At 39.3% G+C, this 27,883-nt stretch overlaps 1 protein-coding gene across 9 annotated transcripts; it reads left to right on the plus strand.

The window, feature by feature from the left end:
* The first annotated feature begins 3,446 nt into the window (after positions 1-3,446).
* atat1 (alpha tubulin acetyltransferase 1) lies at positions 3,447-24,802 on the plus strand. Of its 9 annotated transcripts, XM_026155725.1 has the most exons (13): positions 3,447-3,813; positions 4,731-4,791; positions 9,684-9,775; positions 10,027-10,084; positions 10,203-10,316; positions 10,503-10,604; positions 12,068-12,113; positions 14,962-15,007; positions 18,737-18,811; positions 19,552-19,765; positions 21,532-21,617; positions 22,791-22,872; positions 23,529-23,698. In XM_026155725.1, exons 1-13 carry the CDS (start codon positions 3,722-3,724, stop codon positions 23,631-23,633), a joined length of 1,173 nt encoding a protein of 390 aa, XP_026011510.1. In that variant the 5' UTR covers positions 3,447-3,721; the 3' UTR covers positions 23,634-23,698. The 9 variants fall into 9 exon arrangements, with proteins under 9 accessions (XP_026011510.1, XP_026011508.1, XP_026011505.1 ...); XM_026155723.1 differs by lacking the exon at positions 22,791-22,872 and having other exon boundaries at positions 23,529-24,802; XM_026155720.1 differs by lacking the exon at positions 14,962-15,007 and having other exon boundaries at positions 21,529-21,617; positions 23,529-24,802.
* Positions 24,803-27,883: the final 3,081 nt, after the last annotated feature.

The raw sequence follows: 27,883 nt of genomic DNA on the forward strand, positions 1-27,883 counted from the left end.
CTTCAAGTGAATGATTCTGTGTATTTCAGCTCATTCAACATTTTTAACTTAACATTCCAGCAGTTATTACATTTCAGCTCAAAAGATTCAACTATCAGCATTCACACCGCAGTTTCTTCAGGAAATGCTTTTCTAGTTTTGGTTTCATTTCTTGCTGTTTTTGTCTCCTGGTTGTAATTCTGTATTATAAATGCATAATAAGTGTTGTGACATTACTTTGCCCTGGAATGACTTATTAATGCTCTATATTGTACATATGCTATACAATTTACTATACAAAGTAACTGCACTGAATCCTGAATTTAAAATTGAGCTGATGAACTAATACCACATGGTCTGTAGCAACCACATTATTCCTCCAAAACTGAGAACCTGCTGGGCCAGAAATCAAGTGCATCAGTTAGTGTGACGTACTGATGACTTTGCAAATATCTTTAATATCTGGGTCAAAGTAAGAGGTGTATAAATTAATGTAAAATCTAATAAAAACATCATTTATGTCTGCAGAATTAAGGCGTGTATTCTTGATCAAGTGGAAAGTGTCCAACAATAGTCCAACAATAATAAAGGCATAATTTTTCATGTATTCTGTTGTGTTATTTTATTAGCAGAAAGGTCAGATCTCTCCATTATTGGATTCAACACAGCATTAAAGTCACCAGCTATTGTAAGTTGGCAGGTTGCTTAGTGAAGAGAAACTTTATGAAGCACCATCTTGTTAGGACCATTGCAATGTAGATACTATAAACTGGCCTTCTGGATCAAAAACTCTATGACTGGATTGTGATTAGGTTTCATATTTTATGGTATATTGCGTAGTTGCATTTATACAGCCAAAGAGTTTTCACCATTTTACCATTTTCAAGCATAAAAGCTGTCTATGAATATAGAGTTTGTCTACACAAATTACTGCTTTCATTTACCCCAGAAAATTAATTGTGTGCATCTGGACGTAGCGTTTCCTCACTCAACCAAGTTCTTCAGTCTCAGCTGACTGTAGGTTTCCCCAGCCTTGTAAACAGCAGATTTGCATAATGACTGAAACTAGCACCACTGAATACACAATGGACCGTGACATCAATTTCATGATAATTAATATACAAATTGTCATGACCATTAATCAAGGACCGAGAGAGATCAAGGACCATTCACAGAAAGTTGGAAAATAACAAAGTTGAAAAAAGTATTTGTACTTCATTCAGCTGCTTCTGGGTTGTTGAGTTGGTGAATGAGTCCAGTGGTCGTTTTGATGATGGAGTCGGGTTACGAGCGGCTCCGTTAGTTTTCGTTCTTTATCATTGTGAATAATTGTTCGGAGTAGGAATCGATATAATAGTCCAGCTCCTCGGGGTTGAAACCTTTATAATGTAGAGAGAGATGTAGTTGGCTCAGTACTTTGTTTACGTTCCACAAACAGGTCGTAGCCATGTTGGATCACGCAGAGTCTCGTGAGAACTGAGGTTTACGTCGTCGTTGCGCTTCTGCTCCTTTGGATTGGGCAGACTAGGCGACTCAGTGGCACAATGCTGCCATCTACTGTTATTATTATCCAAGACGGGCATTTCTTTCTGCTGTATTGTGAAGTGATCATGTGAAGTAAGACTTGCTCGTTTTTCCATAAGCTTTGCCATCGTTCATTTATAAACATATTTGTAGTTTCTGTTTCTGATTAATAAAATGCTGTTCTGTTCTCCATCAATCATTCTCTCATTTAGCCACATTTCAAGAAATTCAAACTACTTGGCTTACTCAAGGTTCTTTTCACATATTTTAGATGTTTGTCTGGCAAACATCAGGTCAGGTCTTTTCCTTTCTTTTCCTTTTTTAATCAGTGGATATTTTAAAACCCAATCATTAGCCCACATTCTGCAAAGCCTTTTGAATTTAGTAGAACATATACACAAGATTTCTTCCTTATTTCCAGATGACAAGAACTCTTTTCCCACTCTGAACATTTACAAGGTACTTCCTTGACAAGTACCATTTACAATCTTTAGCTCCTCAGAAAATGTTATACTAACCCTGTTGTTGATTATTGGAGCATAGATGACTTTGTCTTTTGACAGTACATCTCATCTACTAATGCCAGTTCTGTCAATGCAAATGTAATGTCAGTAGAGGACGACATTGCTGCGCCTGCACTAAATCATGCTGCTCATCCATCATTTGAGAATTCCATTCCTAATATTCTGCTAAGAGAAACATAAATTAGTGGCTCAAAAAATAGCAGTCCCAATTAAGACGCTATTAATGTAATAACCACTATAATACTGTTGAAGTGCAGGTTTTATGTGTTCTTCTCTGAAACCATGTAGCATTTCCTTCTTATATACTTCTATTTATATCCTGTCCCTCCTGGACACTCCCAATGGAAATCTTAACACCGCCACCTTGTCCATCTCTAGCTATGCCTCCTATGGGCCTTGTTCTTGACCTCATGATGCTTTCCATCAAGGTAAAAGAGTGGCTGGTTAATTATTTATTTGTTGCACTATTTAAATACATGTCTAGGTTTTGACAACTAGATCTTAACAGACTAACAAAGAGTTTTACCTAAGTCAGTTTCAAAGCAACTTCAACAGATCCAGGGTATAATCTGATTTCACTTATTCCAGTCAAAATAACCACTGTGGTCATCAGCTTATTAAGTCAGTAAGGATTTCATAATGTAGGTACAAACCCATTCGTATGAAATGGGCACCTTTAGCAAGAGCTGACCAAGCATTAATAAGAATAAATCTACAGGCAACAAAGGAGCTAGTTTTACAAAGGAAGACAAAAAATATAATATTAATCTAATAGTTAACATATAATACAGTCTGAAAGCAACACAGCTGCCACAGATAAGGCAGCAAAAACGAGGGTATGCAAACACTACCATGAGTATGTGTATATCTGAACCTGTGTGTAATTTTGATTGATTATAGAAAATCCATAATAAATACATATGTGGGGTTTTTTAAAGTCATTAAAATATTACATTACAATATGTTGTTATATTACAGTTTTGTCTCCCTCTGTAGAATCAGTTGCCATTACATATTTGAGACTGATAATATGCTGCAAACGCAAAAGTTAGATTGATAAACCAATTAATAGGAATTGTAAATATATTATTTTTCATTATAAAGTGATTCTGTATATTATTTTTCATCAGTCGTACAGATTTTTTGCAGGTACTATCTGTAAAATAAATCAGGCTATCAAATGACTTTAACCTCTTTCTGCCTCGTCAATTTACCGTAAACCTGAGAGAAACTACTCCCCCACAATTTTAATAACGATAAAAAGCTTACATGTAATGTGATTATCACGCAATTTGACTTCACCCTTTCTTTCACCTTTTCTTGGGAATCTTCAAACACGTTTTTTCGGCTTAAATGAGCTCAGTGTGTGTACATCAGATTGACAACAACGTCTTTTACAGATATTACGGTTCATGTTGCCAGGGAGTGACTGAGCCGTAGTCATACAGACACAATAGAGCTGCAGTCACCATGTATATAGCAAGTGTTTGTATTTGAAACTATTAGAGCAATATGTAGTATCTCTCAAATTCTGTGAGTGCAATTTCGAAGCGTTGTTCTGGGGCTATTATCAGTGAGCTCTGATGCCTTTGCACTAACAAGCTATCTTCGTTAGACAGTAGGAGAGTGGCCGTGCACCGTTAGCTAGCTTTAGCCAGTTTGATAACATCATAGCTGCCTTGCCAGTTTTTACTATGGAGTTTCCTTTTGACATAAACCAATTATTCTCCGAGAGGATCTCTGTCTTGGACCAGACCTTGGTTGCAGGCCGCAAATCTGCAGGAAGGCAAGTTTCAAAGGTTTTCGAATCCTTTTGATAGTATTTTACAGTCAGACACTCGGTTCAGTTCAGGTTTTCAATTCAGGCTTACATAGCACAATACCAAAAATATACATACAGGCTCAAATATGTACTTAAACTTACTTAAATATTCTAATGTGGTGCTACAATATCTTTTTAAGTTTACACGGCCAAGGCTTATTGACTTTTCATTGGTGATCATAATTGAGTCCCACTTTTCCTCCATAAGAAAGATTTGATTGACAGCACTCATTGGACCCCAGGGATCTCAGTAAAGAAGAAAGAATTGTAGATTTACACAAGTTGGGAAGATCTGTTGGAGCCATGTCTAAACAACTGCAGATTCTGAGATCACCAAGTCAAACAATTGCACATAAGTACAAGTATTTGGGAAACTATCACCGTCAGATGACAGGAAATTGCTTAGTTGTTCAGCAGTGTGCCCCACACAAGGTGCACTAAGGCTTAAGCTTGCCAGGATGTGACTGGTCTTAATGACTGCTCTTTTTGACAAGTCAGATGTCTTCAGACTACAAGTCACATTCTACATCATGACATGCCTATAATGGATGTATGTAAACATCTGACCTCAACTGTAAGCAGAACCATGTATAATGCAAATAGAACATAAATGACAAATCTGTGACCTCTTGGGCTGATCTATCTGGCCCTATGTGAAAAAGCAAGGAGTCAGGGACACTGCCCCCTTTTTTTTAGAAAAAGTAAACATGAATGAACAGAAGTGGCCTGTTTAGGCAGGGAAACAGACTTTTATCATGCCTGTGGGCCATCTGGTATCCTGCATTTAGATGTACTGTGAGAAAGAGGTAGAGTGTCTGGAATATAAAAAGTGAAAATGAGCCTCTTATCTAATAATATTCTGCTCTGCGATTTCTTTGCAGGCCAGATCTTCAAGCTCACATAGCCACAGTTATTGATGAACTTGGGAGGGCCTCAGCAAAGGTGAGTCTGTGTAGTCCGCTTACTTTTCTGTGTAAAGACACATGTCAAAAGGGAATATTCTGCTATTTTTATTATCTGCCATATGTATGTTACTATTTTCCTTTTAGTCAAAAGCTCAGGATTCAGACTGCTCTGAACAGCTGCTTTCCTTTTTTTATTTTTAGAACAAGCTAATGTCAGCTCTTTATGAATTTCTTTACACTATCATCTTCTAAACAAGTCAACCCACAAGTCAAACTTTTATGTTTGTGTGTACACTGTCTACTGAAGTAACATCGCAGTGTATCGCCTGACATGTCCAGTCAAAATCACAATGCATAGTTGATTGGTGACATCGAAATATTGCTATTTATGTTACCTTCAGTATTTCTTGAGCTGTGTTTTCCAGTTCAGTTGGGACATGAAATAATCTTATGTGACTGTTAACTGAAACACTAAATTCACTTATGTCACTCAATAGCAGATAATGAGTGTATTAATACAGAAAAAGCATTCTGCTGTAATGTTTGTTTCAGCCAGTCTGTGTGTTATTGACTCTATATTTCAGATCAGATTCAGGTAAGTGCAAGCAGATGGATTAGAGAAGCTCCCATTTCCAATCAAGAACAATAACCCAGTTCACGCCCTCATATATTTAATGGAATTGTAATTATGCAGTTTTGGTCACAATATCATCATTTTACTTACCGGTAAGTGTTTTAAAGCAAGTCCAGTATGAATTTTGCTGGATGACTGAAAGTATTATTTTGTTGAAAGCACCCATCATTCGCATACACTGTAAGGCCTGATCATTCTTCCATCTGTTATAGCTGTGCATTGTCCATTGTACATATTTTGTTTACTAAGGATGAGTAGCAGCAGGAATTGGAATCCGAATGCCTCATTTGCATACTTAGTTGACACCCAACTCACATTGTGTCTGCTGTCAGTGGTCTTTTTTTATGCACTCTCTCTTGTCTTATGTGACTCTTAAAAGGGAATAAATATGGTAATGTCTAACTAGATAGTTTCATTCTTTTACCCACTAAAGTAGTTTCGCTTTGCTGCTTTGATTCACTTTTCACAATAATCTCCATTATGGCCACTCAGTTCATAGTTCATCCTTTGTTTAGCTCCTGTACTTTGTTTTTTGTTAAGGCCAACAGTCCCTTTAGGACAGCTTCCATCTGACTGGCTGCCCAAACAGAAGGTTTGTAGAGCAAATGGGGGTAAGAGGCAGTGTCTGTGTCAGATATGAGCATCTTTAGAAGCAGATCTGCTCATTTTGACATGATACAATAGGGGGGAAAGCATACAAAGAAGTGTGAAGCTTCAGTATTTGGCTTAGAGGGTTGGCTTGCTGGTATGCTGACATGTAATTTAAATCTAAGCATCCACCACTGGAATGGTATGACAGAAATTTTCTCTTTAAATTAGTTGAAATTGTTCTCTAATGCAAAATTTGGGGAGTTATAAAAATGTGAATGTTATTCCAAGACTTTATGTATTATTACATAATAGGTATGTTCCTGAAATTGATTTTGTGATTTTCACAGATCTTCAAAGATGATTTTATGTTTTTGGGGGTTTTTTTGTTTTTGCGCAATTTTCTGTTTCCTTCTTTTTGTTTTGATGTTGTCTGTGGACATTTAGTTTAAATGAATCAACACTGAGTCATACTAACTATCAGCATTCTTGAAGCAGAGGCCACAGCAAACTTCCACACCATTAATCAACCAAAGACCAAGATTTAATTGATTTGAAAGCCGGATGCTTAGCCTTGTCCACCCTAGCTGGACAACTCAAAAAACAGTCTTATTTGTTATAAACCATTGTCCTCCTGGGCCTTACACGGAGTTTCTGTCTGATTTCGCAGACTTTTTATCCGATTTAGTACTCCTCTCGGATAAAATGATTATTGCAGGTGATTTTAACATCCAAAGGAAAGCCTTGACATTTAATCTGTTATTGGACTCAACTGGCTTCTTTCAAAATGTGAAAGAACCCACCCAACACTTTAATCACACTCTAGATCTTGTTTTAACACATGGCATAGAAACTGAACATTTAACAGTGTTTCCCAAAAAGCCTCTCTTGTCTGATGTTTTCCTAATAACAATTACTGATGATGATGATGATGATGATGATGATGATGATAATAATAATAATAATAATAATAATAATAATTGACAATAATGATTACACAGTAGTGGGGAGTAAATTTCATCACTGTAGATGAGATGAGATGATGATGAGATAGCCTTTATTTGTCAGTTGCAGTTGCCCACAACCGAGATGACAGACCTTGCCAACCGTACATACAATACAAACATCACATTGGGGAGACAGGTCAGGCTAGGTGTAAAACAAAAGGATAATACAGGAATGCACAGATATCAACACACCATAGCACAATAAAACACAGACAAGCAACATGGGAGAGTATTCCAGTGTGTACAGCTGATCTGGGACCGCTGCAATCTTCGATTACGCCTCCAGCTGATCCGGTGTCCACATCGGCTGGGAGGATGCGTTGGATCCGGGGTAGGGAGGGTGATAGTGAGGGCGTATCAGTGTACATGTTTCGTGCGTGTCACCACGCCCGGTTAAGCATCAGTCAACAGTCTCCAGTGGACCCAGGTGGCCTTGAAGGAGGGGCAAAGAGTTCTGACAACAATCCTGTTATCATGGGAAGAATTTGTTGTTCCAGTCAGCTTCAACCTTGGCAGGCCTTCAGCTGGCGCCAGGGGAGCCGCATGAGTGAAGATCGTGAATGTTTGGGTTTAGTGCGAACAACTGCATCCAATTTTTACAGTTGGTCTAATGTCCATCACTGGTCACCAGTTCTCTCAATTCCCGTTGTTCTTCTCCAAGACCTTATCCATATTGCGTTCAAAACACAGTCTGAGTACTCGCAGCCAATCAGCTATCATGTCGGCCAGCCTTATGGGATCTTGAACAGCTGTAGCCGCTTCCTGTTCTTCGATAAACCAGGTCCAAGCCAGCTCCAATCAGCCCGAACTCTGTTATCATGGTTTCAAATTGGTAGATGTTGTTCATTGTCCTCCATCGAGAGTGTCGCCAGACACACGACGCAACTGACCATCGAGTATCCGGCAGCAAACGTCTCCGCAGGACAATCGGGCTCTCCCAAGCCTAGCAGAGTGTCAATTCCATTACAGGACCAGTTGATGAAATCCATAATTCTTTAGGTTTTAGAGAACAAGACTGGGAAACTCTTTGAGGGTTAGAGTTAGACGAGACTAGACAAACACATAGAAGAAAATAAGAACAACCCCAGGTTTCTTTACTGCACTGTAGCCAGGCTGACAAAAAGTCAGAGCACCGTTGAGCCAACCATCCCTTTAATGTTAACTATTAATGACTTGATGAATTTCTTCACAAATACAGTTTTAACCACTAGAGAAAAAAATGCTCATAATCATCTCACAGCTGTAGCATTATCTACAGCTACTTTCAGTACCACTGATATTTATTTAGACTCTTTTTCTCCAATCGATCTTTATGAGCTAACTTCAGTAAATGCCTCTGCTGAACCATCAACGTGTCTTTTAGACCCCATTCCTACAAGACTGCTCAAAGAAGTCCTGCCATTAATTAATGCTTTAATCTTAAATATGATCAACCTATCTCTAATAATCGGCTATGTACCACAGCACAGAAACAGCTTTAGTGAAGGTTACAAATGATCTTCTTATGGCCTCTGACAGTGGACTCATCTCTGTGCTTGTCCTGCTAGACCTCAGTGCAGCGTTCGATACTGTTGACCATAATATCCTATTAGAGCGATTAGAACATGCTGTAGGTATTACAGGTACTGCACTGCAGTGGTTTGTATCATATCTATCTAATAGACTCCAATTTGTGCATGTAAATGGAGAGTCCTCTTCACACACTGAGGTTAATTATGGAGTTCCACAGGGTTCAGTGCTAGGACCAATTCTGTTTACATTATACATGCTTCCCTTAGGCAGCATCATTAGAAGACATAGCATACATTTACACTGCTATGCAGATGACACCCAGCTCTATCTGTCCATGAAGCCAGATAACCCACACCAATTAGTTAAACTGCAGGAATGTCTTAAAGACATAAAGACCTGGATGACCTCTAACTTTTTGCTTCTATATTCAGATAAATCTGAAGTTATTGTATTTGGCCCTAAAATTCCTAGAAATATGGTATCTAACCAGATACTTATTCTCGATGGCATTACTTTGGCCTCCAGTAACACTGTGAGTCATTTTTGACCTGGATATGTCCTTCAATCCACATATTAAACAAATGTGTAGGACTGCTTTCTTCGATTTGTGCAATATCTCTGAAATCAGAAATGTCCTATCTTGGAGTGACGCTGAAAAAGTTCCAATAAATACATAAATTAATTGAATTCAAAATCCTCCTCCTCCTCCTCACATACAAGATAATCAGACCCCATCTTATCTTAATGACTTTATAGTACCATATAACCCAATTAGAGCACTTCGCTGTCTGACTACAGGATTACCTGTGGTTCTAATAGTATTTAAAAGTAGACTGTTAGGCAGAACCTTCAGTTTTCAGGCCCCTCCTCTGTGGAACCAGCTTTCACTTTGGGTTTTGGGAGACAGACACTATTTCTACTTTTAAGATTAGGCTTAAAACTTTTTCCTAAAGTTCAGGTGGATGGATCAGGTGACCCTGAATCCTACCGGTCAAGGCAGATGCCCCCCCCCCCCTCCGAGCCTGGTTAAATGAATAGGTGTGTCAAAATGTTTGACTGGTAGTGTGTATGTATAGCTTTCAACTTGAACTTTGACATTGATGTCTGCAAAGAATGGTGTCAGCTCAACTGACAAAATCCAACGACATCTGTTTCTATTTTTAAGATTCCCATTCTTTTTTCCCTCAGGCCCAACAGCTCACAGCACCTATAACAAGTGCTTCCAAGCTGCAGACCCAGAAGCATCAGCTCTATCTTCTTAAGAATGGAGAGAGCAGCGGGTACATCTCATATCCCTTCCTCAGCTTTCACTTATTATTCAGCTTCTCTGTTTCTCTCTGGATTGACTGAGTTGGTGTTTTCCAGCGGGACCTGGTCAGATGAGTCATGTTGAAATAACAAATCATGTACTGTAGCATTGAGACATAAAAGACACTGTTTTTAATGTATATCACAGGAGCTCACCTCAGTAGATATTTGTATTACTCATTGCCAAGTCAAACTAACCCCTATTCCTGTCTCCTAACTGCAGGGGACGTGGTGTGGTTGTGGGATTTCTGAAGGTTGGCTACAAGAAGTTATTTTTGCTGGTGAGTCACTTATATTTTTTTTAATTTCCTTTTAACTTCTTTCCTTTCGGCCTTGCTGTGATCTGTATTTGACTTTCTGAAAGGCTTTTCAGGTATGCTTGCTATATTTCCTCCACAGGACCGGCAGGGTGTGCACGTAGAGGCAGAACCACTCTGTGTTTTGGATTTTTACATAGCAGAGAACCTGCAGCGAAATGGCTATGGGCTTGAGCTATTTAACTTCATGCTACAGGTAGAGAATACTTTAGGAATCCCTGAAATCATCTGAAACAGACCTTTCACAAAAAGAGCTAAAAACTGGAATGATGTGATAGTGGTACCTAAAATGATGACATTAGTATTGCAGGTCATTGCTGTGTGTGTTTATTGGTAATTGCATGTTTTTGTTTCTCTGTCTTTCTCCATCTCCCACCTGTAGCACAAGAATTTAGAGCCAGTGCTGATGGCTTATGACAGGCCTTCACCTAAATTCCTGTCTTTCCTGGCAAAGCATTACTGCCTCACGCAGAGTGTTCCTCAGGTACGGGCTGCACTTCACACAGTCATTACACTTTTTAAAGCAAATCTTTATTACCTCTGGAGAGCAAAAGAAAACCCTGTAGTTTTTCATTTGACTTTTAGTGGGGCTTCGCTTGTTATCATGGCTATAATTAGGCTAATCTTGCTCCCTCCTCTTTCTCTTCAATTTTGGCTATTTTTAATACTGCTACTTCTCTATTGTAAAATAAATGGTTGTTTACAAGTTTATCTGTAGTGGAATTTCTGGGAAGACAGGGTACCCCCTGTTTATATAATATAATCAGTTAATAGCTTTACATCTTAGGACAAGGTAAATTTAGATAAGAAACTGACTGAGAAGAGAAGGGTCCAAAATAAGAAAAACAGTGCCAGCACAAGACAAAAACATCCAATGTACAATTCAAATTAGTCAAAATTATATCACCTTACAGTATTTGCATTACTTGAATTTAAACAGTAGGGTTCCAGTAAAAATATACATGTAACTCATCTGACAAAGGGGGAGTTATCAGCCTGCTTTTCATGTGTTTTTAATGAAATTTAGTTTTGCCGTTTCATGCCAAAGATCAAACAAGAGTTTCTATACTGGATTCCATTCATAGAAATTGACATTATCAACTAATTACTACTCTCAATCTTCCTAAACATTAAAAAAAAATCAGGAAATCCCTGATTTGAAAAGTGGTGACACCTGTGCATGCACTGACATCAGAAGGAACACAGTGAGATGGACCTAAAAGATGTATACAGAATATAAGCTAGACAACACTAGTTACACACTTGGATCCCAAAAGACTACGTATGAGATGAGTTGTAAGTTCAAATGAGGAAATTACAAAGGCCTGATTTAGACCTTTTAGAGACTATAACGTAACTGTAAGTGGCGGACATTGCTGCCCGCATTTTTGCTGGTATAGTATCATTGGGTCATCTCCCAAAGTTTCATATGCAGCCAACAGACAGAAAAGAAATTCCTTCCTAGCTTCTTGCTTGTTGATGTGATCAGTTTTTTGGGGGCAAACCTATTTGTCCCTCTAGTTTTTCCACTTTTTTGTGCATTCCCTCATTCAGGTAGTTTCATCTCTCACCAGGAATTTTCTGACATTTGTGAGTCCTTATATTGATGCTATCATTATTATTCCTTACACTGAGACTGTGATTGTTATTCTCTTACTGATAAATTATAAAACTGCGTTGAAAAAGTAGCTGGAAATGCACAGGAGGAATTGACAGTGCTGACCAACCCATTCAAAATTGTTGCCAATTGTGTCAACCTGACCTGCAATTACTTTTCTCAGGAGTTGCATATCAGGTTACATCATAGGTTACAGTGTAGGGATGTTATTGGTGGACACACCACTAAGACTGGAAATGCAGGGGCTGTCAGGACACAGATGGTTATCTACTTACCTAGTTAACTTCATAAGAAATTTTAGTGATCTGTTTTCTTATTATTCTGTCCAGGTCAATAACTTTGTGGTTTTTGAAGGCTTCTTCCTCAACAGAGCAGGTAACTTTTTTGCCACTTTGATCCCATTGCTGTGGTTCTGCAAGCGATTATTAAATTATATCTGCTTTGTGTTAACATAAGTTATAAGGTGTCTTCCAACAAGCAGCTCCAAAAATGAAATTCTTACTGGTGAAGCCTGTGTTTTCTTAGCATTCTTGATATTTCTGGATATGTTAATCAACACTGGTGGTTCAGTATAAGAACAGTATGAGTTCAGTTATATAATACTTAACACACTACATCTAGTAGTTTTAAAGTAAACAGGTGCTTAGACACAAAGTAAACACACAAAGTTTTGTCACATGTGTCTTTGTGGAAGAAAAAAAGCCACCTGCAGTAGATTCAGTGGGTAGAGCAGGTCATCTACTAATTGGAAGGTTGGTGGTTCAATCCCTGACTGCCCCACTCTGTGTGCCAAATATTCTTAGACAAGATACTAACCCCAACTTGTTTTGTGATTCATCGATTGATGTATGAATATGTGCTTGTGTGACCAGATGAACAAGAGAAGCTGCATAGAGTGCTTTGGGTGCTCAGGTAGAATAGAAACGCACTATATAAGCGTTTCCAGTGGGGGAATCATTTCGTCGCTCATCCAAGTGTCTTCATCAATCTCACCTGACTGCAGGTTTCTCCAACCTTAAACAGCATTTGCATAATGACTGAAACTAGCACCACTGACTGCAGGTTTCCCCAATCAGCTGCGGTTGAAGAAGTCACTTGGATGAGTAATGAAACATTTCTCCTATGGAAATGCTACATACAGATGAACATAATCAGCTTCTGGGGATTTCCTTACCTGGATGATTGAGCATGCATCAATGATTCAGTAAAAAGGACTAGATGTTACAGTCCCTGATAATGCATTGCTTTAGATGGAGAGACTCTTGAGTGATGGCTGTTATGAGGAAAGGCGGCCCAGAAACTTTGCCAGCAGCACGCATCGTTGTGTGCCTCAACTTTCGGTCTTTTACCCAGGCTAATCTGCCATTTTCTTTCCTTGGTTAGGTTTAGGGATTAGAGATCTGATCTAGTTTATCATTTTAAAATTTGGTACACATCGTCAGTAGTGGACCTTTGATTCATCGGGTGTTTCGGCCATTATCACTAGACACCCTCATCCAAGGAGGCCCTGCCAGGGTTGATCAGGCTCTGGAGTGTGTCACTGGTTTATGTTAACTTGTTATTTCTCTTCTTCTTTCTTCTGTTTAGTTTCCTACAGTTTATTTTTTATCTATTCACTGCAACTGAGAAATAATACTTACCTCTTCAGCATTTATGGAGCCTAACATCTTCAAAGGGATAGAAAAGGTGATAGAGACAAAAGGGACAAGATAGGAGAGAGGAGAGCCAGAAGGGGGCGCCTGATCTGGCTTCCCACACCTCCCCGCCGGATCGGGCTGTACGCTCTACCTCCCCACTGTCTCCCAGAAAAGGGAAGAAGAGTAGAGGGGAGAAGAGCGGAATATTTCTTTTCTCTCGCGGTTAGCTGACTGCCTTAGCGACCCAAGTGATGTCAGCCCTTTTTAGCCATAGCCAGTGACTGGTCCTCTCAGCAGTGTTAGCTAGTTCTCTTATAGCCTGCCGTTGCGCCTGTCCTCTGATCCTAATCTCTCTAAGCAGCTTTGCTGTTGTGCTGGCAACAAAGACCCTGCACCCCACTTCCACCGGGCGCACCTTGATCTTCCAGCCTCTGTCCTCTGCCTCAGCTGCCAAGTTGGCATACCGCAGCTTCTTACGCTCAAACACTTCCTCAATTGCTTCCTCCCATGGTACCGTCAGCTCAGTGACGTACGCAAGTTTTGGGGGGTTAGACTAAAGGACGAGGTCTGGTGGCAAAGTTGTTGTTACGATCTCTGTGGGAAAAATTAGCCTCTGATCCAAGTCCACTTGCATCTGCCAATCCCTAGCAACCTTCAGCGGGCCCAGGTCTGGGGTTGAGGGGCTTGTCCTCAGCTTGTCTCCTTCCCGGACAAATGTTGATGAAAACTGACGCTCCTCTTGGTTCGTGAAAGGTTGAGCTTTGATGGATTTTCTTTTGCACACAACTTTCTCTGCTAGACACCTGAGGACCTGGTTGTGTCTCCATATTTATCAGCCCTGATTAAGGCTAGACCAACCAAGATGTGCTTGAGTGTTGCTGGGACTGTACAAAGGGGGCAGGATGCGTCCTTTCCAAACCACAGCTGCAGATTTATTGGGGAAGGTAGCACATCATATGTCGCTCGGATGATGAAACTTAGTCTATTAGACTCCATGCCCCAGATTTCACTCCATAAGAGTTTCCTCTTTTCCACACTCTCCCAATTCACCCAGTGAGATCTCAAGCCTCCTCAACCAGGCTAGGGATAGGCAATGACAGTATCCCGTCGCTGTAGAGTCCAATGCTGCTGAGGCATTTGGGAAGTCCAAGCCACTTCTTAACGTAGGAGCTCACTAGCCTCTCTAGTCGATTGGCATGATTGAGTGAGACCTCGTACATTGTCAGCGGCCACAGTATTCTGGGTAATAACCCAAACTGGAAGCACCAGAGCTTCATTTTCCCTGGGAGTGCAGTGTTGTTAATCCGCTTGAGGTCATCAGCCAAGTTCTGCCTTAGTTGTTCTAGTTGCCACGTATCATTGAGGTCTGCATTATACCACCGTCCCAGGCTCTTTATGGGCTTCTCTAAGACTGTTGGAATTGGTTCTCCACTGATATAGAATTGCTTGGCTGTCAGCTTTCCTTTTACAATGAGTATATAAGAACCTTTAGATATGCAAGTTTAAACGTGGCACTCAACCCAAAAAGAGTGCTGCAGTGCTTTCATTCCAGTTCCAAAATATTTTGTTTCATCAAACTCTCCCAGGGTCAACCTCTTCTCCTCTGAGGGATCAGAGGGTGTACAGCTTTTTGTAAGGACTGTTCTTTCTTTTTTTTCCCCCTCATACATCTTGGTCCCATTCCTCTGTCCCATAATTAGTATAACTTCACACGTCAGTGCTTACGTTTCAGGTTAGCTTTCCCATCAGTGTAAATACAGTGAGGAAAATAATCATTTAATCCCCTAATGAACTTTTAGGTTTGCTCATTTACAAAGAAATGAACAGTCTTAATGGTAGATTCACTTTGACGGAGAGACTGAAGATCAACCAAAAATACAGAAAAATTACACAAGAGAAAATTAATTTTTAGGCCATTGAGTGAAAAAAGTATTGGATTCCCAAGCTAAACTTGATTTATTACTTGGTGGAGAATCCCTTGTTTGCGAGCACAGCGGTAAGGCATTTCTTGTAGTTGGTCACCAGGTTTGCACACATTTTGGCCCACTCCTCTTTACAGAAAGTTTTTTGCTGCCACTTGACAGCTCCTTCCACAGATTTTCTATAAAACCGAAGTCTGGAGTCTAGGCATTATCTGAATGTGCTCTACTTCTTCTTGGAACAGGGGAACTTATGTTTTGTTTCATTAGCATGCTGAGACAATGACTTGACAGTGACAATGACAGAAGCAACAATGACAGAATTAGTGTTCTGTCTGGGAGAAGGTCTTTTTGTCCTAGATTTTACAGTATGTGGTAAAATTGTTCCATTGCAGAAAAACATAATATTTTCTCTTCCATGCTTGACTGTGGGGATGGTGTTCTTTAAGTCATATTCAGCATTTCTCTTTCTTCAAGCATGGCGGGTCGAGTTAATGCCGGAGAAATCAGCTTTGGCTCCTGATGATAGTACTTTATCTCAAGCCTTCTCTGAGTCATTTAGATGTTCACTGGCAAACTTAAGACAGACCTGTATGTGCGCCTTCTTGTGGCAGGCGCTCTTGCGGGTGCAGCAAGAGTTCAGTCCATTAGGGCGTAGTGTTTTACTAATTGTGTTTTTGGTGACTGTGCTCCAAACTGCTTTCAGATCATTAACAAGCGCCTGCTGTGGAGTTTTGGACTTTATTAGCTTACAGTCATCCTGCATGGAGTTCCAAAATGGGAGCAGACTGAGATTGATGTTGGTATGACTGAGCTCATACCAACAGCTGTCACCTTCTCACCAAACCTCTTGATTATGATCTACCATTCCAACCTTGTGCAGGTCTACGGTCTTGTCCCTGACATCCTTTGACAGCTCTTTGGTGTTGCTGGTGGTGGAGAAGTTTGAATGGAAGAAACTGATTCTGTGGGCAGCTGTGCTTTTTTGCTTGATATCATTCCTTTCTACATTAAAGTGAAATTTCTATAATATTTAGAGACTGTTCATTTTTTTGTAAGTGAGCAAACTTACAAATTCAACAGGGGATTAAATCATTATTTCCCCTACTTTATCTCCTTGCTACATTGGTACAGTATATGGCATGTGTGATGTATCATGTCATATATTGAACCTACATTCCTGGGTTTCAGAGAACTGCAGAGAGAAATCCACACCCTGTATACCACTCCTAAACTCCACAGACCACTTGATACCTGCTTGTTTCCTGAACCTCCAATGTGTCACTTTGTTAAAAACAGCTAAAGTGTGTTGTATGACTACATTATTGTAATGACTGCGAGCAGTAAGATCATGGTTAGGAAGATTGGTAGCCTCTTTATACTGCATTTTGTTTACCTCTGACATCATTAGGATGGCTTTATAGTGTAGAACAGGACGAGATGCCAAGCAAAAATCATTTTAAGAAACACTTTTGACCTTTTTGAGCTTCATGGTAGTAACATAGTTTTGTATTGTGCCCCCTGTTGATAGTTGACGCTCATCTGCCTCAAATTACCAAATTTAATTAATAGTCTTTGACATAGAAGTTGATAGCACAGAACCACTAATACATTACCTTCCTTAAGCTGCATTTGTATGCCCAGCATAGGACACTCAAAGGAATTAATAAACTGACACAAACGTGAATATAGGTTTCAGGATTAGCTGAATCCAAGGAAACCATGTTTTTCCACCGCGTGCCGCTCCGTTTAGACGAGCATTGGAAAATTATACAAAAGCTAACATGTTGTGATTTACATAAAAATTGGGCACAAAGTGATTATAAAGAAGTGAATGTATAAAATGTCTTGTTGTTATTATGACGAGTCTTATACAGAGGCTACCAATCCTTTCAACCAGAGATGTGCTCTTTTTGTGCCAAAGGTACCTGAAAGAATTGTCTTTATAGTTAAAACAGCATGAGTAGGCTAAAAACAGACTTGCAAATAAAAAACAAAATTTAAATATTGGATTCTGGCTAACTCAGACTGCTCAGGTAACAGAACAAAAACAAGACTTTGCCTGGCTGAATCAAATACAGTGGAACCCCGGCTTACGAAGACCCCATTTAACGAAAAATTCAAATTACGAAGGCACTTAACGGCAATATTTTTGCCTGCAGTACGACAAAATGCCCGTGTAACAAAATCCGTTTGCAAAATACGTTTCGCTGTTCCACGTGAAAGACGTATTGTTGTTGCAGTGCGCTATTTCATGTGCTTTTCTTTTGCAAGTAGCCTATCGTTGATTCATAATGGGGCCGGCATAAGGCATAAATATGAGCGAGTTTAAAAAAATGTTAAATAATTATCATTGCACAGTGTACGTACATGCATTAATTAACGTAAATGTAAGTTTTAGTTTTAAAGTTTAGAATTAAATTCCATAATGTTATGTACATGTACACGTACATATGTATGCATGCCTACGTATGCTTTCTTCAGCCTCCACCTAGAACTTCGTCTTCAGCCAGCATCGCCTCACTCAAAAGGCGATGGAAAAAGGTGCTTCGACGAAAATTTTGACTTACGAAAGACCCTCTGGAACGAATTAATTTCGTAAGTCGGGGTTCCACTGTATATAAATTTTATATATTTATTGACGTCCAAAACAATCATGTCAGGAACAGTCTGCATTGATTTTTGGAGAGAATATTTCACTCGTCTGAGCTGCTGGTTTTGTCAGCATCAATATATGAATTCTGTTTGACAGTGGATCCTCCCTTTCACAGACACAACACTATCTTGTAAGATAAAGTAGAAATAGTTCTTTCAGAGGAAACATTGTTTAAATGTATGGAGGAGCACAACTGTCTGACTAAATGAATAAATCAAAATGCCATTAAATTATTATGTAATATTAATTTAAAAAAAAGTTACATAAATTAAAAGGTAGTTTTCCTACCTTTTAATCATAAGTCATAAGAATCAGCTAGTTTACAGCATCAGATTTGTCTGATGTATCATGCATATGCACTGCAGTCTAAAGTTCACCTGTTTAGAAATGTAACTGCAAACCGCTTGGCACAAGTGTTATGTATGCCATGGATACATGTAATATATGTCAGCATATTACAGAAGAGGGACCTGTAAGGCTGTGGTTCCCAAAGTGGGGGTCGCGCCCAGCTGTTTGGAGGGGGGGTGCAGTATGAATAAAGAAAGAATGGTTGGACACATAATGGACAGGTTTTTGATGAAGCATGTCTTCACTTCTCATAATGACTAACTACTAGTGAAACTTGGCACTCATGAAATGAATGTGTTATTTATAATATAGACAGTTTTGGTCTTTCATACAGAGCTTATGAAGGACAGTATGTGGGGCTGTGCTGTAAGGAGACGGGTGGGGTGATCGACTCGTGTTCCTCTTCTGCCTCTGCTCTGAGTTTGTTCTCCTCTGCAGCGGCCCAGTTGAGAAAGGTTCCCCCAAAAAAGCCAGACGGAGAGATCAAGCCTTACTCTTTAATGGAGAGAGAAGGTAAACAGTCACATAGTGCCACTTTGCCATAACCAAGTGTTGACATTAAACATTAAGACTCTATTCCAAGTACACGGTCATAAGAAAGCACTTGTTTCCCTTGTCGGTAACACTGATATAAACTGTGGAAATAAACAAAAATGTGCTGGAAAAAAGCTTCCACAAATCCTTTTATGGTAAGTCTGAACATTGAAGAATGGACTGGAGCTGATCTTCCTCTATAGACCAGAACACGTAATACCAATAAAAATCTTATACACTAACTCAGCAAATGCAGAGTAAATTGTAGGTTATAGCATGTTAGCGGTGACACTCAAAAAAGTAATGTATTACACATTACTTGTCTAAAAGTAATGCATTTTGTTACTTAACTTCCTTGTAACTTTGTGTTACTCCTTACCATGGCTTGAACTGCATTGTGATATGATTATCAGTTGAAAATATAAATGTTAGTCTCCAGTCTTACACATAATGATGGCTATGGGTAGAAGATGAACCAGCTAAAAGTGCAAATTCAAGAACCTTGAATCTCTGTAAGCTGATATTTGTAGCCAAGGAGCAAGGCTTCTTTTATGGCTTTCCAAAGTTTGAAAAATGTTATAAAATTGTTGTTGTTTTTGTTTTGTTTTGTTTTTTTGGGGGGGGGGGGTTTAAAGGTGAGCTTTTACCAAGCACAGAGCCTATAAAATATGATGCTCTCAATTAGTGCTATTAGTATGTACATATTTTTTTCTGTCTAGCTGTTCGCCAGGAGCAGAAGAGTCTTCCTTGGCCGTTTGCTCCTCCCCACTCCCCCCAGCGCTCGGTGGCCTCCCAGTGGTCCAAATCCCTCAGCGTGGGATGCTCCCCCAGCAGGGCACCCCCTCGAGTCACTCCAACTTCTTCCCCTGGTTGCAACAGGAACCAGAGCCCACAGTCACCTCTCAGCGACCGCTGCAGAGCAAGACGCACCAGGTAAGAAGTAACGCACTTCTTTCTGTAAAATTCACCTGCAACTGCATTATGGAAATCTATATTTTACACATCTTAACATCATGTCAAGGTCAGTTACTGCAAATGAAATTTGCCCACAGTTTCAGCCTCAGTAACAAAGAAAAGCTGGATCTGTGAGAAGAAACACTTAGCAGACAATCTGCAAATGTTGTTCCACCTGTGTAGAGGGTGCCCGGTTTAGACGAAGCAGGATTACACCGTTGTCATTCCCACAGTCAGTTGTTTACATGGACCGCCTTTATGTCATCCTAACACTAGCATCTTTTTCTGTCACACGAACCCTGTGCACGCCATCCTTGACTAAATTCATAGACTTCCTCTAAAGTCTTCCTATTTTCCTCCTGCCTAGCGGCTCTATTTTCAACATCCTTTGTCCAGTATGTCCACTGTCCGTCCTCTGAACATGCCCAAATCGTCTCAACCTCTCTAACCTTTTCTCCAATCCGCTCTGATATACTAATATTTAATCCTGTTCATTCTGGTCTCTGCCAATGAAAATCTTAACATCTTCACCTCTGCCACCTCCAGCTTGGCCAGCTGTTTTTAGGTTAGTCGCGGCTGAGACCATTTCTGATGAGGTTTACATAGATGGTGCAATTAAAAGGCCAAATTCCTCTTTCAGGTTCCAACTTTCAGATGCTGTTCATCTGCTGTAGGTAGTTTTTTAGGCTAGTTTAATAAATGGCCTCAAAAATGCTAATAAATGCTGTTTTATCTGTGAATCTGTTGTTCTGTTGTTTTATTCACATTTGTCTGTTTTTGTCGGTTCTGTGTAGATACAACACTGTTATAGGTGCTTTATACATAAATGGGTCATATATATAATATGAATATAATAAATAAGTGTAAGTGGTATGTTAATAGCACTAATAGTTGTGTAAAGTTATATAAATTGTATGTGTACTCTTGAATGCATGGTTAAAGTGGCCACTAAGACCAGCAGCAAAACTAGTCAGATACTGTTGTTCTGAGTAGAACAAGGTCCAGATCTCTCACTGTAGTGATTAGTGGCTCCAGTTTTCCTGTAATTTGTAATTATTTTGCTGACCGACTCCTTTCATTCTCTCCTTCTTTCTCTTCTCTTTCCCCTTTTTTCGTCACCCATTGTGCTCCATTTATTTTGTCCCTCTGATTGATTCTGGCTCGTCTTTCTGTCATCAATAGTTCCCTTAATAGATCTCAGCTAGGCTTTCATTGACCAGCCTGTTCCTTCCCTTCAAAGGAATGGCTGATGTGTCTTAGCTCAATAAATAGCCTGTTTTTGTCTTATGAATGGGGAGTCTGTTGTTGCTAGAATAGTTATTCAACTCAAATGAGGAGAGAACAAACTCCTTTTGGCCTTCTTGTTATCAGCACGACAGACTGGAACTTGATGGCCGTGTCTTATCTGCTTGACTTTTTTAGAACTCATTAAACAACCTGCCACAAAACTGCTCTTGTGAAATTGCATTTTGTCACACACAGAAATGATACTTAAACAGGATATTGTAAATTAAGGCTGCGAGTCTTATTTCCATTCTTCTTTTTTGTGTGTTTTATTTCAACAGTATACCATGCATTTTTTCTGTTTGTTATATTTTGAGTTGTGTAATTATGTCATTTCTTTTTTCTTTTTTCTTTCTTCCATCCAAACATGTGCCTGTCTTCTCTCCTTTCTCTGCCTTGCTCTCCATCTTATTTGATTTTCTTCTCATCATCCTTGCTGGCTTTTGCTACTTCTCCAGTAGCCAACAGGGTCTAGTTGCGAGATGCAACTTGTACAGTCGACACATGGACACCAGAGCTGTTGGACTGCTGCACAGATGCTCTCCAGGTGAGGTTTTGTAGAGGTGTTGATGGCAGTTAAAAACCACATCATGCTTGGATGTAAATTCATGTAAATTACATTAATTTAATCTACATTCTATACAATGTTTATATGAAAACAGTATAAACGCAATAACAACAATAACACTTTCACGCATCCCAAATGTTTTGATGTTGTTAAACGAATGCATAATCTAGCTTAGTGTTAAATCTGTACCTGGCCCAGTGTTTTTGTTGCAGGTATTACATTTTACATTTAAAATTTTGTCAACATTTTTTTTTATCCAATTTTTTATTATTTTATTTATTTTTTTATTTATTTTTTTATTTCAATAAATAGAAAATGTAAATATTTAGCAAATCACTGGTTTCTGTTCTTATTTAGCCAACCTCTCTGGAAATGTGGTTGTGTGACAGGATAATCGTAACTCATCAGCCACTGACTGATAGCCACAAACTCTAATCCAATGCACTCTGATCACGATGTCCAGTATGATACGCTGGGCTGAACTTTTTTTTAGCATTGCAAAATATTGATTGAAGACTATGGCAGATAAAAGACTGCTTCAAAGTTTGGACGTACACCTTGATTACTAAATGACTTTTATTTATTCCTTTCTATTGTTTGGGCAAAATGAAACTGAAATGTATTTCATATATAGTAGATTCATCAGAGAAGTCAGTTTCCTTTGATCACAGGTTTGTACACTGTTGTTACTATGTTCATGTAGTCAACACTTAGAATGTATCCACTTGAGAGGTAATCCTTGTAAGAAAGTTACTGGGTTCTTTAAGTAAAGCAAATTGGCTCTTACGAGAACCACCCCACACTGCAGAGGAGCATGTTCGTCACAGTTACTGTGTCCATGAATATCACTTGGGTTTAAATTGATCTTAAGCTCTGATTAAAACACTGACCCAGTTGTGGTTGTCAGACATAACACACAACTGGGTTTTGAAGTGTTAGACAGTCTACATGTAAAATGTTTCTTTCATTATTATGAATGTTTGCTCTCAGAGCACTGAGCATTGAGCCACTGTTGTTAAGTCAGCGCAGTCATGTTGTTGCTAAAGCAAAAATGCAGATTATAAGAAATATTCTTTTTATGGAAAACTGTGTTTCATCAATTTCTCATTTTTATTTTTTATTATTCATCTGTTCCCTTTCCTCACATGTTAGCACCATGTGCCACCTCAGGTCTGAGAGCAGTAGGGGATCAGTCATACACATTGGGATACAGTATTCACTCACAACAAAACAGGTATTCACACATTGATCCACCAATTGTTTTAGAGGTTAGCAGGCATTAAAAAAGAAAATGAGGAGGTTTAGTGTGCAGATGTGGGGTTGAAACACCTCAAAATGTTGTCACAATTACAAAAATGCCTCAATTGGAATTACATCCCAGCAGACGGATGACTATGATGGACCGTTTCTCTAAAATGCTCAGAACATGTTTTATGCACCAGATATGCAACCACATCTCCAGACTTTCCTATTAGCTTATTGATGTAATATTAAATTCATGGTGACACATGGATTAAATGCTACATCTGATTATTGTTGGCAACACAATAATCAGTATGATGAGGGAAAAAGATCTGAAAACTTTCTGAGCCTCTTCAATTCCTTAATGGACTATAAGAATCTACGCGCAGGCGACCAGAGCTTTTAGCAGCTTTGAGCAAAGTTGTACAGATATTTCACATTGTGGGTGCAGTGTTAAAGTTGTCTTCCTCAAATAACACAATAACAAGAGTAGCTGATGAGACAGTGTGACATATAATCATCATGTGGGTAGCAGAGTGACAGCAGCCCTCACACACAACCATAGATATGAAGAAATCGGATAAGAGCAATGTTCAGTTTCATATCTGCCCTTACTTTTACCTTTTTACCAACTCCCCGTTCACACAGGAACTGGCCTGTCTTGCTTCCACCTCTCTCTACATCCAAGAAGGACTGCATAAGCAGCACTACCTCTTTAGACAGGAGAGAAACACACCTGGGCGCAGATCCTGAATCCCGTCGTTCTGAAGAGGAGATGAAGGTTCTGGACAGTTCACAGCTTCCAGCAGGCAACCAGAGACCTCTGTTGTGGGAGAGTGACAGAGTTGAAGACAGGTCATGGGCTGTGGGGGTGCACTGCTACACTGCCCAGTGGGTGAAGCAGAAGCAGGAATACAGGAGCACCCGGCCCTGGTGAATGTGTGACGATTACAGACTTTAAACATTATCAAAATGTTGATGCCTAAAAGGCTTTCAGACATGTTTGAGCCGACTTTTGAGTGTTTGAGAGCCCACGATGCAACAATTTCTTTGCGAAGTGTAAGTGCCAAAGTTCAGTTCAGAAAAAATACACTTCCAGTCTTTCTGGTTTTAGAAAGGCTATTATAGTGGCTGCCTTAGTTGGTTTCCCAAACGAGTTCTTCAGCTGTCAACTAGCTCATCTTTTCTAGTCAACTGCAACTGGATAAGATGAACTAAATGTGGAGCAGTTTTCCGTTGAAGTCAGACTGGCTGCATCCTTGCTAATTGAATAATTGGCCCATTAAGTCAGTGGTGTTACTGGCAAGACAGGTCCAGCTAACTCAGGTAGGTTTTTCATCTTAGTAGCCTTCGCACTGAGCGTTGTTAGGTTCACTTATTTTGTTGTATAAATTCAGGGAAACATTGCATAAGACAAAGGTTACTAACGTGATCTTGGTTGATGGGATAATAGCATGATACACTTTCAGTTTATCACATTTGGGTTGTTGCATTTTTTAGCAAATATTTAAAAAGAGTGATACAGTAGCCTACTCTTAATTTTCCATTTCTGTTTTGCACATGTGTAACAGCTACATGCAGCCACAGACTGTAACATAACGACATGATGTACAGACAGGTTACTTGCTTCAATGTACCCTGGCATTGATTTTCCAAGTCTCTGGAAAGATGGATCTGTATCAGTCTTCCAAAAGATTTGATGGTTATGGAGTTGAGTGTGTAACACATCAATCCAAATTCTCCCCTGTTTGACCGGGTTCAGATGTGGTGACAGGGTAGATAGTACATCAGACCATGTGTACTTATGAGATTCCCTCAGGGTAATGTGTGTCAGGCAGTATTTAAAATGATAACTCATAACCCATGTTGGTGTTTTTCAGATCTTGCAAGTAAGAAAATAAATCCTTAAACATGCAAACACAGTCTGTAGACTGCTCTGGGTGCTAATGGTACAGGTCATCCACAAGTGCAAAGCACAGAAATAGACAATTAGTCATTTTTAATATTTGTTCAAAAATCAAACAATTAAAAAAGAACAGAAACGGTGTATTTGTGGAGAAATCAAGCAAAACATTTTGATTTATTTTGGACTTAAAGAAGTCTCCCATGGACAGAGCTTCCTGCAACTTTCCACTAACCGGAGTTTCATTAAATAATGGAAATGTTTGTGAGACAAAACATATATTTTTAGGTTTTTCAGACAGAACTGAAAACAAATTGGGTAGAAAGTTTACACATTTTTGCTGTAATGTAAACTTTAGTTAGAATGGTCCATAAAGCCAAAATACACCACGATATATCCTTATTTTGTCATTTTTACACTTCCATGAACTTTAGTATTCCAACAGTCAGAATGGGCTTAAACCCTAATGCCAAAACCTGTTACCTGGGTTTAACTGAACTTATAACTTCTCTGTTTGATTGTTTTTTGTTGTTTTGTTTTAATTGAGTCAGTCTGCTTTGGAGGTCCTACGTAAAAGAAGCAGAATCTGGGATTTATATGTCACTTAGTCTTTTCTGAATAAATTAAGCCAAATGAGAAAAAGCTAGAATTCATATTATACATTGTGTTTGAACAATGCTTCCAAACCCGGGGTGGAGGCGCAGTATGATCATTCATACAGTATCAGCAGATGGAAGACACAGAATTACTGGAATGTACACAGTGGAAACTGCCAGAGGAAGACAAGGCGGGAATGTTAACAGGACTGTTTTCTTTTTAAACACAATTCCCCACTGGTCCCATGAATTCCTGGATTTGTTTGAGGTACTTTTTTAGATGAACCATCCTCAAAATCCAGAGGGAGAGGGCCATTTTTTACCTTGTTACTTAAGGAAGATCATTAAAGCTAAGAGGCCCCTGGCATTGATTCACATTAGTGCTGCTATTTCACTGGCACTGACGACTTCATGTCACAGAATTCACAGAAACATCCTTTCTATGCTGTACAATATTAAAAAAAAACTTATTAATTGGCACCTGTAAACACTAAAAGTAAACTGAATGTAGTTATTCTGCTCGATGGATCAGCGTCTCTCTGGTCAGCAATTTGTTTAACAGCGACGTCCACTGCAGCTGCAAGGAATAAACCCAGGTAACTACAATCGGATATATGACTTTTGGGACACAATAATCCCAAGAGATTTCACCTGCATCTCATAGTCATTACGATCACCATAATTACCCTCCATTGGATACCTTGGATCACCCAGAAGAAGCTGGACTGGGTGTTTTCACACCAACAGTGTTTATTCTGTTTAAATCGAACCCTGCTTCATGTCCTCCTTTGTGCAGTTCGTTTATGCAGATGTGAGCACGGTGATCGCAAAACAACTGAACTCCAGAGCGTTTCATTTACAGGTGTAAGTTTGAGCTAAAAGCCTTCTGCTGGCTGCGCATGCTTTGCAGAGTACACCACCAGGAGTACAGCCTAGCTGTAAAATTAATGTATATTATCCATGTTGTCCACTTGGTCAAAACCCACAACCTAATGTTACTTTTGTTGCTCCTCTCCCAGACACATCTGACCAATAAGCGGACTAAACATTCTCACATAGTTTATGGTGACACAATGCAGCTCGTTCTCACCAACTAATTCAGGGCAGAATAAACGAACTAACACATGAAAAGGGCCTTAAATTAAATCAACAAAATTTGAAAAACATGGCAACCCGATCAACTCAACGTAAAGGATTAGAAAATGATTTTAACCCAGAAGGCGTCACGGCTAGAAGATGATCTTGGTATAAAAATGCAGTCAGCAAACAGTTTTTGCAGACTGTGTGCAGCATCACAGCACCTATATCCCATGATACTGATGAGTAGTGTTGGTTATAAAGACTGTTCTGATAAACAAAAATCAGATTCCCTTTGGAGCGGGTGTAACGCTGAGTTGTTTGCAGAGCTTAAATAGTTTTTCAGACTTTTTTGTATATCTCGTGTATTCGCTACGAGGACTAAAAATGTGATTTAAAAAAAAACACAATATTTCGACCCTCTTGCACTGCACACTAAGGCACAGGCTTATGAACTACTGGCTTTGTTTGTGTCTTATAGACAATGTGTGGGGACACTTTGCTTGAATGGCTGCAGCCACTGCAGTAACATAAAACTGACTGGAACTGTTAAATACCAATTACTTCATAACTGGGTTGATGCTGTTCTCCTCACCTCTTTAATGTGCTTGGTGTGCAGAGGATAGTAGAAAATATATTTGTTCTGTCCAGCTAAATACAAGTTAAAGAAATGTTCCAGCACACCAGAACAAACTGTGAGAGGAAGGTGGAGGAAACCTAAAACATGCAAACTCAATACAGAAACCTCAACTGGGATTCAAACTAAGAACCTCTTTGCTACAAGGCAGGAATAGGAGGAATACAAAGAACATTAAAGACTAAAGCAACTCAAATTTCCTAAAGGCATGAAGCTATTTAAGTCACCAGTCAGTTTATTCAGGTTTCTCACTTCTGAATATCTCACACTCTGACCTTTCAAGCAAAGAGCTCATTGTTGCTGAACTTGTTTTTCCCCTTTCATGCAGCAGAGGAAACTCTGAGAGTGAGATCTGCTCTCAGCGAAATGTTTGCCTTATGTGTGGAGGTTTTCTGTTAGAGCCAAATGTAGCTGCTTCTTAAAAACTAGTAACAAGTGGTAAAGTTACAATCTTGGACTCAAAAATTGTGTTGGTACAGTATATTAGTATATACACTTACTGGCCACTTTGTATAGCTTGCTGGTATCAGGATGATTGTTCTGAAGGATGAAGCCTTCAGAACTGTCTTACTTCTCCATGGTACAGGGGGCTGAATAATAATAAGATCGTTAACTGTCTTGATAAGTTTATCAAGATTCTTTCCATTTGGAATAATATGAAACTAAAGTAAAATGCTGTTTTCAGATTTTAGAGAGGTCTCCTCTTAAATTTTGTGATTTTTTTTAACAAGTTAAAATGTCTCACTTGTTGGCGATGCCATCGGTTCAAGTTTAGCACTTCATTATTTTG

Source organism: Astatotilapia calliptera, chromosome 22 (genome assembly GCF_900246225.1).
Source record: "Astatotilapia calliptera chromosome 22, fAstCal1.2, whole genome shotgun sequence".
Classification (NCBI taxonomy): Eukaryota; Metazoa; Chordata; class Actinopteri; order Cichliformes; family Cichlidae; genus Astatotilapia; species Astatotilapia calliptera.